Source organism: Melospiza melodia, chromosome 6 (assembly GCF_035770615.1).
Source record: "Melospiza melodia melodia isolate bMelMel2 chromosome 6, bMelMel2.pri, whole genome shotgun sequence".
NCBI lineage: Eukaryota > Metazoa > Chordata > Aves > Passeriformes > Passerellidae > Melospiza > Melospiza melodia.
The window spans coordinates 69,033,138-69,048,227 of record NC_086199.1 but is presented as its reverse complement, the minus strand read 5'-3'; the positions used below and the strand labels follow the sequence as shown (position 1 = coordinate 69,048,227).

The window sequence follows — 15,090 nt, the reverse complement described above, 5'->3', positions numbered from 1 at the left end:
AATTGTTATCCCTCATATAATTGCCTGAGTCTGTGCAGTGCCTAGTGATAAAGAATTCAGACCATGAGGGGGAGACATACTAAAATATGCATGGGAATTAGAGCCTTCTGCCTCCTCATAGAAAAACCTCTCAGGTTCAAACAACCTGTTTGTCATTGCTGAGAGGATACATCTCTTTTCCTGCTGTGGTTTTGGGAAAAAGGGAAGGCACACGCAGTAGCTGCAAACTTGCTGGCACGTGAGTGTGGGATTTTCCACTGACAGGTCTTCTGTGCTGCTGCTGAATGGGGTATGGACCCTGTGGTCGTGCCATAAACACTACATTCCTCCATGATCCTCCTGAGTGCTGTGTCATGGGAATTATGTCCTTTGTTATCAATACAGGCTGTTCTTGTAACCCTTGTTTGGCTGCTTCTTCCAGTGATTTCCCACACGTGCACATTTCCATCCCTGCGGCATTCCTGGAAATCTTTGTATTTCATTCCACAAAGACTGGCCCGGCAGGATTGCTATGGATGTAGTTTGGGGGGAAAGACAGAGTCCTAAAAGAGATGTTCTGCTGCATCCCTGGGAGGCTTTGCATACATGAAGTTTTCCACATTCCCAAAGTGGTTTTGGTTCAGAAGTCTCAGCTTCACATCTCCTGGGTAGCAGCTCAGAAGTATAAACTTGTAGAGGAGCCTCAAAATGTGCCTAGGGCTCTGTCCTGCCACTATAGCTTCCAGACCAGGACTGCCTGAGGGAGATGCCCACTTCTCTCCCAGAGCAAACTGAGCACATATCTGCATATGGGTCCAGGACAATTCTGATCATTATTTGTGATGCTGCTCTCCCTGCTGAAACATTCTCTTGCTCAGCAGGTGTTTCCTTCAGCAAGATGGTGTCTCTGAAGATGTTGGTGCTGCACTACCTGGTATTTCTTCTGGAGATAGCCAAGGATGAGGAAGAGCATGCAGGTATAACTGTATGTTTGTGAGTGTGTGACAACGAGTGTTTGGAGTGAACTGGGCCAGTTCAGTGGTAGCCTTGTGAAACCACGCCTAGGCTGACACTCAGGTGTCCTGCAGCCCTGTCTGTGGGGTTCTGCATGTCCCTAGAGCTGGAGAGAGACCCCCACTTGTATGAGGGAAATGCTACACTTTGCTATAGGGCAGTAAGTAGAGATGTGATCCTACTGAACAGGGCGGCTTCTACCCTCGAGCTGGAATCGGGACAAGGGGCATTTATGGTCACAGCAAGGGGATGTTAAAGTCCTCAGGACAGAAATGGCTTTCAGACACAAACAGTGTCTGAAAAGTGATTGCCTGGGCTGCTCACCACACCCTGAGCTAATGGTATTTCAGGAGTTGTCCTGGGACAACTGGGTGGCCACATCCTTGGGTTGAACCTCGCTCTGTCCCTGTGACCACCTTTAGCCTTTTTCAGCCTGTACAATAAGGATCAGACCAACTTCACACAGACCTGGACTTTGCATCTTGGCAGGGAAGTGCCTCCTCTTCCCCTGGAATTAAAAGAAGAAACTGCAGGCTCTTAACATCAACTGGGTCTAATATTTTCTTGGCACAGATTGCTTGGTTTTCCTTAAAAAAAAGCTTCTTAACTATTGTAGCAATTTCAGCAATACACAGATGATCACAACTTTATTAATTTCTCAGCCATTGCCAACAATATTTCCAAACTCTTATCAAAATCATTATTCCCCCTTCAAGGGTAAGTACCTGAATCACCTGAGCCTGCCTTTTCACCGTTGTGTAGAACACATTATTCACAACCGAAATTCCTCTCAAAAGTAATGCTAGGATGTTAGTCCTCACCCTCTGGCTTTGCAGTATTATTTCCTCTATTTTGTTTTGCAGGAACTTAGGAATCAAAACTGGCAAAAAATTTTTCTAGACCTGCATTTTTAACAGCATTTTAGAAGGACTATTCCTTTAATGATGTGTTGATAGCAGCACTTGATTGCTCAGAGTAACTCAAACAACACGTCAGAAGCTGAACCCATCTTGCAGTGTCTGAAGAGCTGAAGAAATGCCTCTTCTAAAGCAGCTTCAGGATTGCTGTGTTCAGAGGCATTTGCACAGCCACTGTGGGTAAGGAAACAATCTTCAATGGAACTAAAGCTTCTCTCAAGAGCTGACTGTTTCTTCATCTGACAATATAAACACAGACAGGCCTTTGAGCAAATTCTTTCAGATTAAGCCTTTTGGTGCCTTCTTTAACAAAATAAAAGAATTTTTTAAAAATTCATTTTCCATGTAAATTTCACTCTGAAATTCAAATTAATTTCCCATTTGTTTTTCTAGAAATGTATTTCTCTGAGAACAATTTCAAGTTTTCTAGTGTTACAAAGTAAGAATAGGAAAAGTGTTTCCTTTTTTTCAGCCTTAAAAATACAAGTATTAAATACTCAGGTTAGTAATATATTTAACTATCTGTCTATACTACAAATTAAAATAGCAGTCTATTTTTTTCTCAGATCTCTTACAGGCTTGTCTTGGTCAAGAGAATATAATTTTAAAAGTGTGATTGCGTGCAAGGCTATAAAATGAACACTCCAGGAGTTGTGACACTCTTGCAGATCGCTTATGAGATCAGAAGAGAAGAGCTTGGATATTTTCTTGACAAAAAAGATTTCTTCTCTGAACATGTGCATGAACTCTGGCAGCATTATCTTGTCCTGTGATAGGCTTAATCATCTCTGCGGGATCAAAAATGGCTTGTGGCTAAACGAGCACCCTTAGCTGTCCCCTGCCTGCCAGAACTGTACAAGGAAAACTGCAGTAGGAAGTACCAGTCCTTTCCTGGAAGTAGATTTGTCTTGTCCACCTTTCTTGTGATTTAGGGATATAAGAGAATTTTGAAGAGAGAAGTCATTTTGAGAAGTGGAAATATTAGGCGGGTGTGGGACTCTGTCTGTCCAAGACCTTTTCATGCTCAAGACTGTGAATACCATAAAATGATTTTTTAAAGTTTGGAGCTGGTCTCTTCAGCCAACTAACTAAACCCATGATGATGTCAGTGGTATAATTAAGAGACATCCCTATGACTGAACAAAGGGGCTAAGAAGTCAGACCACATTGATGGTGTGTTTGGCTGGAAGTGACTACTGGAAAAGAGAAGCGGAAACTTCTTTTTTAATGAAGCTTTTTATTCAATTGTTAAATAGAAAGAGGTAATAACTTAACTGTGCAGACAAAAGGAGAAGTACACCAGATGTATAGAATTTGTACATTTGTATGGCTTGGTGAATAAACGTTTTCATGAAGATGTAAACTTTGATTCTTAATAGAATTAAATTTCATACTGAACCAAGCCAAGATAGGAACGAAGTAGGAAACACATAATTTCAATATTCACAGAATAGGTTCTTCTTCATTAAGTCAGTTGTGGATGCTAGATCTTCTTTGGGTCCTCACTGTAAAAGAAATGAGGGAACACTTAGCTTTCAGAAGTCTCTGGACAAACTGTAGCATCTCTGAAATACGTATATGCTAAATCACATATTATCTGGCAGCTAAGATTGCTTTATATTTGTGGACACAGCAAAGTGGCACACGCAGTTTCTTAATTTTTCTTTCCTTCCATAGCAACAGTGGACAGATATAGATATTACAAAGAGACAATGCAAAATTTCTGGTTTGGTTTGGCTATATGGTCAAGTTAGTGCATTTCAGTGGATTCGTGCAAACTCTACATGCTTGTTCTTATCCCATGGCAGATACAAGGCTGCATGACACAGCTGAGCTTCCTTTCCCCCCAACACAAGCTGCACTGCTGTGCAGTTGCCATAGGCTGCAGATACACACACAGGAATTCCTTTATTCCAGCTGGTACACGCTAAGTAGAAAGCCTGTGGTCACATAATTGTTTAGTTGCGCCCTTAGTTCTTAATTAAATGGGACTGAAGCAAATGTGTTCTAGCTGGAAAGGTTCCAGGAATCCTGACCATGGAAATGCTGCCTCTCTTCTTGTCAAGGGCCTGGGTGACTTCATTCACTGTAGATCTGTCTCACCACCTGAACCGTGTGATTGAAAACTGCACCTTTTCCAGGGGAATGATATATTCAAGTGCTGCATTACGATTTCTTATCTTTCTACTGTGCTAGTAACACTTGTAGTGTCATTAAATTGATTGGCCTTATTGACACATGCTTTGGAATGGCACATATCTGAGAGGGAAGGGGAACAGTGAATCACCTGGCTAACACCACTTAACCTGAGTGTGGCCCCATCTGCATGAATGAATGAATGGGGTCAGTGTAGAACTAATCTCTTATGTCAAAAGCAAGGAAGGATGTGATGACCCTCATGGAGAGCAGTTCTTCAATGTTTTTCCTGAGTGAATAGAAAGGTTGATTTGGCATTGACTATTTTCCTTGCCATTCCTCTTGCTCTCAGACTTACCAGCAGTAAAGGTGGCTTGGAAACCAGAAGCTGTCTGGGCACCATCTGTGATGAACTCTACGAGCATAAGATTACTGGAAGCAACTATGCCACTGGGGATCTTTGATCCACAGGTCTTGTCCATTAGAACTGGAGAAGACTTGCTGGATCCATCATAAACCTTAACATAATCACCCTGACAGCCTTTAGTTATTTGCAGCTGAAAGGCTTGAAAGTGCAGGGAAACCTGGAAGGGAAGAGAAAATTAATTTTTAATACAAAAGTATACTTCTTTCATGGAATGTCCTTTAAAACAGACAGAACCTAAACTGTAGCCAAGCACAGACTCAGAGACCAGAGCTGCTTATCCAGCTTTGTCTCTCTTCCCCTGAAGTTGCAGGGTTCAGATCTAATCACTGAATGCTCCCATGCTCAAGGAGCTTTGTCCTGACTTTTCAAACCTGAAGCCCAATTTGTGGAGATTTTTCAAAATCACAACTCTTTGAATTGTCTTTGTCTATACCTGGCTTTAGCACGTACCTCTCTAGAAGTAGAAACTATTCTGAAATTTTTCTCATCTGGTAACTGCTGTACAGAGCACAAGATGCTTAACGTTGAAAGAAGCTCAGCCATCTTTCCAGACCACTATTAACCTGTGTTTACCTTTCTGGCTCGGGTTCGGATGAGCCAGACACAGTTGGTGTTATCTGAGTAATTCCTTGGGTAGTTGGCTGATCTCAGTGACCCAGAAGGTCCATCAAGAATAGTGCTGCAGTGACCTGAGGGAAAAATGCTTGCTTTAGGATTGCAGAAGATTTCATAATAGTAGCTCATTCACAACTACAATCTCTTCAGAATGGACTGATCTCTGTTTTCTGGTCTATCACCCTTCATTTCAGAGTACTGGTACATCTTGATTAAAAGGAGCATTCATGTTGTCCTAATTTCACATAATGCATCAAAGAGGAAAGTAAAGTAGTGCTCTGAAAATCATTCAATTTATTGATTAGCTCTGTCATTTAGCAAGAGATCTCCTTCTGCACCTCTGTAAAGAGAGGTTTCAATTCACTGCAGATGGTGCCACTGTTTTCCATTGAGAAGGGGAAGTTAAGTGATGTCAGAAGAGTCAAGCACAAATACGATGCTTCTACAATGCTTAAATTCTAAGCCTAGGAGGAGCACTTGGGGTGCAAGAGGTAATAGTTTCATAATTTTTTTTCCTCTGATTGAATAAATTTCTGTGATTGTATATAAAAAATTCTTCTGGCAGAGGGTACACATAAAGAGTTTAAACATACAAACTTAGATTGACAAACTTTTGAAAACTGGACAAGGTAACATGAAACTGTTCAAGTTAAAAGGAGCATAAAACTGTTTTGTTTTGGATCAGGTCTTAAATACTAGCTGACATGAGGAGTGGTGTTATCTGGCTCTTTTGGGATTTATAGTTGTCTGCTGAACTGTAAGAAATCAAATTATTCTATTTAAGTTTAAGATGTGGTATGCAGTTAGTCTAGTTGCACAGCAGCCACTCATGCTAATAGCAAATGTGTTTGATTTAATTTAGAGGCAGTTTCCATTTTCTCACTAATCACAACGTGCCTCCGGCTTTACCTTTGCATTCCCTCCCAGAGTAACCCTAGTGGGTACCAGGAATTCATGAGAATAGTCTCACAGTCTGATGAAAAACTGCTGTCTCTGCCACGTGCCCAGATCTGAGTTGAAGATAACAGGGAAGTCTGGACATACTTACTGCAGTTGTAAAGTTTGTTGATTTTGGCCACATCCAAGTTGCTCATCCCTTGTCTCTGTCCAATATGTACTGATCTATCAGGAATTGGTACAATAGTTGCTTTCCCAGTGGTATTGCTAAATGTGTATCTGAAAAAAACCCATGAGAAACAATGCTCTCTAAGCACCATAACTTCTTTCAGGATTCAGTAGGATGCTTTGGAGGGAGAACAAGAATTGTACATAAGCTATTGCTGTGACTAATAGTGCTGTTTAAACAGGCCTCATTGAGATGTCCACCAGTAAGCAGAGTCAATGTCCAGATGGCCTCCTTTGCTCCCAAGCCCAGCAGTGGAGGGCTCCCCAATGGAAAGCCCAGGGACAGTGTATCCCAGCCCTAGTGAGCAGCTGGTCTGAACTGACTCACACTGTTTTTCTCAGAAGGGGAATTGGGGAAACTGATAGGAAAGAGTTATGATAGAAACTAATTCTGATATAAGATTTGAGTTCCTGAAATAGTAATGCCATGCTGCTACTTACGGGCCATAGTGCATTACTGAGGAATAGTCATACGGAAGATCCAGGTTATTGGAGTTTTCAAATTTCTTGAAGTCTGGTCTGTCAGCTGCAATATATGATAATGTTTTTAGAGTGTGCTTCCTCCCTTCTCCCTTCAGGGGAAAAGGGAGAGCAGGGAGCAGTAGGATGTGTCTACACCACTTCCTACATTGAGGAGTTCAAAGTGTACTTACGAGGACTGATGTACTCCCACATGATCTTTACGTGTTCATCTCTGTCACTTCGAGAGTGCTCGTGCAAAAAGCCCAAAGCATGCTCCAGTTCATGCTGAATTACTCCTTTCCACATGCAGCCTCCTTTCATCACAGAGACAGTCTGTCCACCTCCTACTCTCCCATAGTTGGACCAGCAGCTGAGAGAGGCATTGAACAATAATACTTACGGGATTTTTATTGGCAAGCAGGCAAAGAAGCAGAACAGAGAACCTCACTTCACACACCTCTTGTGGGAGTGGAATGATTCCTCTCTCCACTGTGATAGCCAGAGTGCAAAAGTGACTATGGCATATAAAGGAACAAAGTGTATGATCATTGCTAAATGGAAGACTTTTGTTAGCACAGAGGCTCCTAAATTCTGACTTCACCGTGACTTGAACTCTCTTGAAATAACAATTCTTTTTTTTTTTTTTCAAAATACTAAAGACAGTATCAGAGCTGGAGATAAGATGGAGATAACACTTCCAAGCTAAGTTTTGAACAACTTTCTCACAAGCTCTAATTCTGAGCTTGATGATCAATAGTGTGATTCAAAGAACTGTTTATTTCATATGTTGGTCTACTTTTGTAGATAGGACCTACAGTATTCAATATACGTTGTGCTGAAGTGTGCACTGTACCACACAGAAAACATGAGCTTAGACATTCTTTCCCCCTTAATGGTGCTTTTCCATGGTTTGTATTATTTCAGTGTCTGTAGTGAGTTCCTGATGTGCCTGATGAGCCCTTGCTCTAGTAAGGTACCCAAGGAAGATACCTTGGCACTGCGATAAAACAAAAGCTTTTTCGGAGGTCACACAGAATCAGTGGAGGGAAGGACTGAAAAATAGAGTAGAAGTAACTTGCTAATTTATCATTCAACTCACCCATCAACAGATCTAATACTGAGGTAGTCACGTTCTGCCTTGCGCTCCACAAAATTAATACAAGTCAGTGCTTCAAATTCTGCCATGGCATCATGAATCCCTTTTACATGGCTCTCCTCTGGGGAAGAAAGGGTTAATTTAGGGGTCACAAGCACAGATTAGCAGATGCCATTAAAATCTCACATAGTCTCAAAAACAGGATAAATGAGGGACAGAAACATTAGCCTAGGTTCTTAGGTTCCTTTTTTGCTCAGTACTGAATTTTGTTTAAGATTTTAACAGCCTGCCACAAGACCCTCTTTATCCGGATATTTGTCCAAATGTATTCAGGTGCCTCTTTTTTCAATGACTTGTTCTTAATTATAGTGGCCATTTTGATGTATCTCATTGGACACTTGGAGACAATTAAGGGAAGCTGTTTTGCTTTTGAAAAGCATATCATTGAAGCTCTACTGTAATAGCCATGAACCTTATAAAGGAAGGCATTCTGGAAGACAACATTAGAGGGAATGGTTATTGTTGTCTCCAAGAGATCAGTCCCAAAACATGATGCAGGCAAAATGCCTCAATGAATATTTCTGGTTCAGGCCCTTGTAACTTAAAATTTATCTGTGCTTGCACAGCACAAGTAAATCCTTAGAACTGATCTATTCAGCTGTTTCTTCGTGCTCACTCAATGTAAGTTTCTCTCGGAAGAACATTGGACAAAACCCATTTAAAAAATAATTTCTATTCAAACCCACCATAAGCAGGATCCAGTTCATAGGGAATACGAACAATCCCATCACTGGACTGGGGCCAGTGGCAATGGCGACAGTTGATGGCACTGCGGCTCCTCCGTGGAACTATGTCACCTTCCTGCAGGAACTGGGAGCTGTCTGGGGACAGAGAAAGGGTGGGAACATTTCAGCCATAAATTGCTGGACACCTGCTAAGCACACTTGAAAAAACAAGCAGTCTCAATAGTAAGAATGATGTTTTATTTTGGTACTATTTAATTATCCATCATGAGACACTGAGTGAATGGCATCAAATATCTCCCCAGGAAGGTGCTGGGCAAAATCAGAAGGTGCCAATAAGGAAACCCAATAAGGCGGGCAAACCAAGAAGAGGAGAGTTGTCAGGAGAAAACTGTAAGAATATTTGGTGTCTCTCTCTACAGACTACTTAAAGTCACTTGAATGACTCTTGGAGGAGAAAATGTGAGGAAAACAAGCTGATAGATCAGGGAATGTTTGGAAGGATCAGGGAAGAGGAAGTTGGGAGCAGTGAGAATGGAACTGACTGCAGCTTATCTAGGAGACTGCACTGCAAAGCCATACGATGGCTGAATGCCATTCTTCATTCCAAAAAAAGGCTGTTAAATAAGCATACAAATGCCCACATTTTCTCTTTATGTCAAAGATGACAAAGACGTTGAAAGCTAAAGATGAAGATACTGTCTGAAGTTTTCAGTTGCCTCCACACCTGGGAGCATCAGTACTGACTCAATAGTTTGAGATTCTATAGGGCTTCAGCAGACCACACCATAATCCCAGTGGTATCTCTTACATGGTTGTGTGTAAGATGGGAAAAACATTTGCACAGATTGTGGTAAGACATGGTACCTCCCACATCACCCTAAAAAAAGCAAAAAGGACAGCTCCTTTATAGACAGGAATTTGGTGGCATTACCTTTGTTAACATTCAGAATTTTGTTAAAAATGTCTTCGTCCTCCTCATCAGTCTCTGTAGGTGAAGGAGACTCTGTGCAGAAACACAAGAGTATCACTTTCTCATTCCCAGAGGAAATATGAATCCTGATTTTTTACCCTGATGATGCATGATTTTTCCAGTGACGCATGTAAAGCTTACAGAGTCTATTTAGGGACTGGAGGGATGTTCACTCATGTAGATGTTTGTTCACTGACAACCTTGAGAACTTCCTAGCTGTGGTTATTTTGGCATTAATCTAGTCCCAAGAGCCATTCTCCTTCAATTATTTCATTCTCTCCTTTTTCCTTTTCCTAGCCATCATATTTTTAGGTCTGAGATGGCACAGTTTTACTTCTTTATGAACAACTCACACTCAGATCCCCAACAGAAGATACCAGAAACAAAAATGGATGGAGAGCAGTCCTGCTACTTCTTGCTGGACATGATGACCTCCTGAAAAACCCTCAAAATCAATGACACTGGAACTGCATTCCTGTTCCACGGGTCGGACTGATGTACCCATCTAAGCCCAGCATTGGGGACTCATAGGCCTTGCTAGCAAAGTCAGCCAACTCTGTGCATTATGCAGCAAGTCTTGACATCAGTAAAAAGCAGAAACACGTGACCTCTGTGCTTCTAACCTTTAGAAGTGGCTTAATTCAGGACATGAATTAAGCAGAGCTATTTTAGCAATATAACAGCTGAGGTTTTTAGCAAGGAGAAGCAATTGGCCAAAACCAAGTGACTTTGCTTTGCATGAAACATTGTGGCGACTGCATTTATTTGAAATTCCTCATAAAGGTTAATTTGTATCAAGCCTACGTTATTTTCTGAAGTAACTGAGTAGACAACAATCAGTACATCCCCTCAAATATGTATTTGTAGATGGAGTAGTACATACCATATGTATTCTCCTGTGTAGTAACCTGCAAAGACAATATATTAATATTATCTCATAATTTATAATGTAACATTAAATTAAATAATAAAACATTTAAATTATCAACAGCATCATGCTACCATTGTCATCTTTCATCAATGCAACTTTCATGTACTTTGCCATGTGCAAAGAAGTACCATGGGGTGGTAGATACTCTTCTTTGGTACCCTGGCAACTAGGGGTATCATAAAGGCAAGTGCAATATGAAGTGTGGAATAAGGTTCAGATACACTCTGATGCACGGTTGAGCAGAGAAAACTTTGCTACACAGATGTAGATGAAAGGGGAGTCCAAGAGTCCTGGCCTTACTTTCCGCAATATTGAAGCCCAAAACGATCAGAAGGGCCGAGTTAGCTTTCCTTACCTCAGCAGGCTCTGTTGCTGCAAAAAGACAAAAAGACAAGCATCAGACTCTGAATGCAACTTCTCGGTGTGTAACAGCATGGATGCACCTCCTCAGCCATGGGAATGCCTTTGGCAGATCCCTTGGAGGAGTGCAGGAGAATGGAGAGCACCAGCTAATGCATAGGCACAGAAATTAAAAAGATACTTAATCAAACAACTATGAAAATTCCTAGTAGATTGTGCTGAGGAACAGAATCCTAAGAATTTACCATCTCAGAATCAGCAAAGCATTTTATCAGTTTCAGTGTAGAAAATTGCAAAAGAAATCAGTGACAAAAAAAATGCTTTGTCCCAAGCTTTCTCTGCAACAGGTGCAGGCTAATCAGCTCAACAATATCCCCTGGTTTCAAAGTGTCAAACAATAAGGTTATAACATGTGATGGGGGCTATAATTTAGCATGGGGAAAATAATCTCAGCTTTAGTATGCACCTGACAGCAGCTTGGTACCATTCTGAGTTCTAAGGTGCCTTTCTACTGTGATGTCTTCTGATTTTTACCAAATATGAGATTCTAGATACAAACCAGAAGTGAAAATCTGACCTGATGTATACATTTTTATCTTCATTTTTATAATATCAAAAAAGTTTAAAAGTTGGAAGGGTCTTCAAAGGTCGTCAGTTTGTCTGCTTTCCCTAAGGCAGAAACAGTGTTATCTGTATTATTCCTGACCACAGTTTGTTTGACCTGTTCTTAAGTATGATGGATATGTTGCAAGCCTATCTGGCAATCTCTTCCAGTTTCCTAATAATTGCAGTCTTCCTTGTCAAAGTATGAAACAATTTTGTTTTTCCTAGTTAACACTGAAACAGAGAACACTCATGTAAACAGTCATTATTTCTAAGCCCTTCTGTGCCCCAAATTTTACTATAATTTTTCTCAGTAAAAGATATACCAAGCTCTATCACCCCTTGCAGCACCATTCCTTTTTCATAATTATTGCTCAAAGGTAATGAGGAGATGTCTTCCTTTTCAGACTCCATCTAGCACCCGCAACAGAATCACTTTTATTGAGCCAAAAAGACTTCAAGTCTGTGTTTTCAGGCTGTTACTTCTGTTATATGGCAATGGAAGTCCACGGCAATGATGGCGGTTTATTATAGAAAAATTTGGTCAGTTCCCACCAGCTGCATCAGAGAGATCCATGGCATCTAAAAACATTCTGCAGGGAAGAACATTTTTGAGATGGGTTGACCAGATCCAGAATTTATGTACCCAAGAGGCACTAGATTAATTGAGTAGTCAAAATCAGTGGAAATTAGGCTCCAGTTTCCTAGGCACATAAAGCCTGCAACTTCTTTTTAAAACCCAAATGAGACACCACAGAAGGCGTCTGCCATCTCCTTGATGAAATGAACATCTGGTGTGATAGGGCTCTCAAAATTATACAGATCACATTTTCCCTACACTCTAAATACTGAAAGATGTCTCAAAAGGCACAAAAAGCAGTAACAACGATAAATTAAAATTCATTGCATGCATTTGTCCCAATAAACCTGCAACTTTGAGTCTGAGCAACTGACTGCCTTGAACTTGAGCAAGAGTGTCCCTTGGTCCCTTCTAAATATACTGAGCAGTAATTTTACAACATCCCTTTTTCCCCATGCCATTAATGACAGTTCAAAAGCAGAAATTGTCAATGTTCTTTTGTCACTGACTTGCTCTATGTCAAGCAAATTTTTCCAAGGTGTCTTCTTTTTGTACACATTACGCTCAGCCTGCTCTTGCTGTAGTTAGTCTGCCTACAGTTTTCTTTCCACTGACCTCTGAAGGCCTGCAATTATCTCCTTGTATTTTGCAAGTTAACAAAAGCTGTTCAGCTAAGCCTGTTCCAAACCAGAACAAAGCAAATCTTTCTTTGATGCCTGACATCTTTGTCATACAGCTGAACCCAGGTAGAAAAGGAGGGAAATGATTAGGAGTCTTATTATAACATTCAACTTAATGAAAAGGTATCAGGATGTCTAATTAAAATTTTATTTTCAAGCCTGTGAAAGCACATCCAAATTAACCTAATAAACCATGCCCCAAAGTCTGTGTAAAGCACATCTTTGTAAAAACACATCTGCATTCAGCTCAATAACAAGTTATGAAACATAGCCTTATTAAAAAGGCCTGTCAGTGCTTTCACATGCTCTAAAAACAAGTCAAAACCAAGAATGTAATAAACAGTCAAGAAATAACAGGTGCTTTTAAAATACAGTATAAATCCTACTTACTTGTTGTGCTGTTTTCATAGTTGTCCTGCAAAACCAACAGGTAAAAGGCATTATTCTTCCATAGCTGACAAACACAGCGACAAAACCAGGATGAATGGAGGAGCCAAATCATTATGTTGCCTTTATTTATTATGATATTGCTAATATTTTCTGGCAGAAAAATTTATCACAGTGGGCCTCCACAGCTGCACTCCAGGAAGACCATCCCAGCTGGAGAGCGGCTCTCACCTGAATGGGGAAGGCCCGGGCGGCGGGCAGCAGGAGCGCGGCGAGGAGCAGGCAGCCCTGTGGCCCCATGGCGCGGCGTGCGGGCCCTGCGCCCTGCCCCGGCAGATATAGCGGCCGGGAGCCCTGCCCCAGCCAATGGGAACCCCAGCAGGAAGCAAACTAGCAAACTTCTGCTGCTGCCTCAACAGCAGGTTTAGCCCCTGGGCATCTCCCGGTGCTGCGCTATCGCCGCCGCCGTGAGCATCCCTGGGCCGCCCGGGGCCATTCGTGCCGCTCTCCAGAGCTGGCTCGGCCTCATGCTTGGGCTGCCACGCATTTCCTCTGCTTCTTAGAGGATCTTTCCTGAAATGTTCGGCTTGACTGTTACTACCCTTGTTCCTGGATAACTCTCCAGAGAACTGGATTGTTAGGATTTCAGAGGGTAGGTGACTTTTTTCTTTATGTGGCTGAGATTACAGAAAGCCATGACACTATTGTGTTGCTTTGAAACATAGAACATGTCTACCCAGTGAGCTTATCAATGTGTCTTCCCTGAGACAGCTTATGGTTCTATACGTACAGATTTTTGTTTTTTCCTGTGCGTTTCTTGATGTTTCATCACACCAGGAGCATTTCCTGTGCCCCATTGTTTCTGCAGTCTGACAATTATAGGTGCGCTTATGAGTTTTGTGACCAGCAATCAGAGAAGGGGAAAAGAGAACAGCAGCATAAGCAGCACTTACTCATTTTGAGAATGATTAACAGAATTTGCTTTGCTGGAGTGCACTTGTCCAGAAGCAGAGTGCCGTTGTCTAGAGGAAGCAGTGAGCAGATGTAGCAAGAAATGCTTGTAGGAGGAAAACCAGCAACCACTGAGCTTCTTATCACAGCAACCTCTTCTCACAGCAAAGCTCTCTTACTGAACCATTTGCTGAAGCTGCTGTAGCTGGGAAAGCGTCTGGTCTCTGACACACTTTTGGTTTGTGTCAGAGCACATTTTCCATGCATGGAAAAGGAAACTGAATTATAAAACGCACTGATTCTGTCTCTAGACCATGTTGGTGCTCAGATTCCTTCAGAGTAAGTTTTAAACCCACTTATTCCTTATTTCTGTGCTGAATGAGAGGTTCTGGATACTCTCCATATTGGTCAATCAAGAAGCAACAGAAGGCTTTCCATCTATTTTTCTCCAAATCATACCCAGTCAAGAGTAGGAATTAGATATAAATGAAATCTGAATTGTGTTTGAGGCGTCCATTACTCTTTCATTTAGTGATGTAAAGTTGTGGTGCACACTGCTGACTATTTTAAGAAAGTCTGGATTGGCAAAGTCCAGGGATAAGCTTTGAGCACCCCCACAGGAAGGCAGCACAGGGGGATGTTACTTTTCCTTTTCTGTGTCTGCACACCGGCTGAAGGAAGGGCTGCCCCAGGCACCGGTTAATAAACAGCAGGGTGGCACACGGCCCTTGTGACCATGAAAGAGCATCAACATCAGCCATTGTCAGCACGTTAATCCTGTTGTGTGTCCTTTGTACACATAAATGTTCTCAATGTGCAATGCTAAGTGTCTTTTTTTAATATTTGTCTTTCAGAGGGATGAAAATCTTCCGTTTGCTAAAGCAAAGCTGTGCAGCTCTGGTCTGCAGTGGGAGAATGTTTCTCCATGTTTCTCACTCAATGTAAGGACAAAACAAAGGTCCATGATTCCAAATACTTTGGCATGCGAAACCATACCAAAACCACACTGCAACATGGAACTTGAATATAATCTGCTTTCATTAGAATTTAGGAGGAAAAAAAGAAAAATCAGACCACTCTCAGGTGGGAAAACCAGTCCAGGAGAAAAAGG

At 41.5% G+C, this 15,090-nt stretch overlaps 1 protein-coding gene across 1 annotated transcript; it reads right to left on the bottom strand.

The window, feature by feature from the left end:
- Positions 1–3,312: 3,312 nt before the first annotated feature.
- Positions 3,313–13,328, bottom strand: LOC134419940 (astacin-like metalloendopeptidase). Its single transcript, XM_063159542.1, has 13 exons — positions 13,260–13,328; positions 13,032–13,056; positions 10,774–10,790; positions 10,371–10,395; positions 9,449–9,520; positions 8,518–8,652; positions 7,775–7,892; positions 6,867–7,045; positions 6,655–6,739; positions 6,137–6,264; positions 5,047–5,162; positions 4,405–4,630; positions 3,313–3,415 (listed from the first exon to the last, which is right to left on the bottom strand). Exons 1-13 carry the CDS (start codon positions 13,326–13,328, stop codon positions 3,381–3,383), a joined length of 1,230 nt encoding a protein of 409 aa, XP_063015612.1. The 3' UTR covers positions 3,313–3,380.
- Positions 13,329–15,090: the final 1,762 nt, after the last annotated feature.

Coding starts and splice junctions, on each gene's coding strand:
- LOC134419940 (XM_063159542.1), bottom strand. CDS start 13,328: ATGGGGCCACAGGGCTGCCTGCTCCTCGCCGCGCTCCTGCTGCCCGCC. Junction 9,521..10,370: donor TACACAGGAGAATACATATG/GTATGTACTACT, acceptor GTTTCTGCACAG/AGTCTCCTTCACCTACAGAG. Junction 3,416..4,404: donor CCAAGCCACCTTTACTGCTG/GTAAGTCTGAGA, acceptor TTTCTTTTACAG/TGAGGACCCAAAGAAGATCT.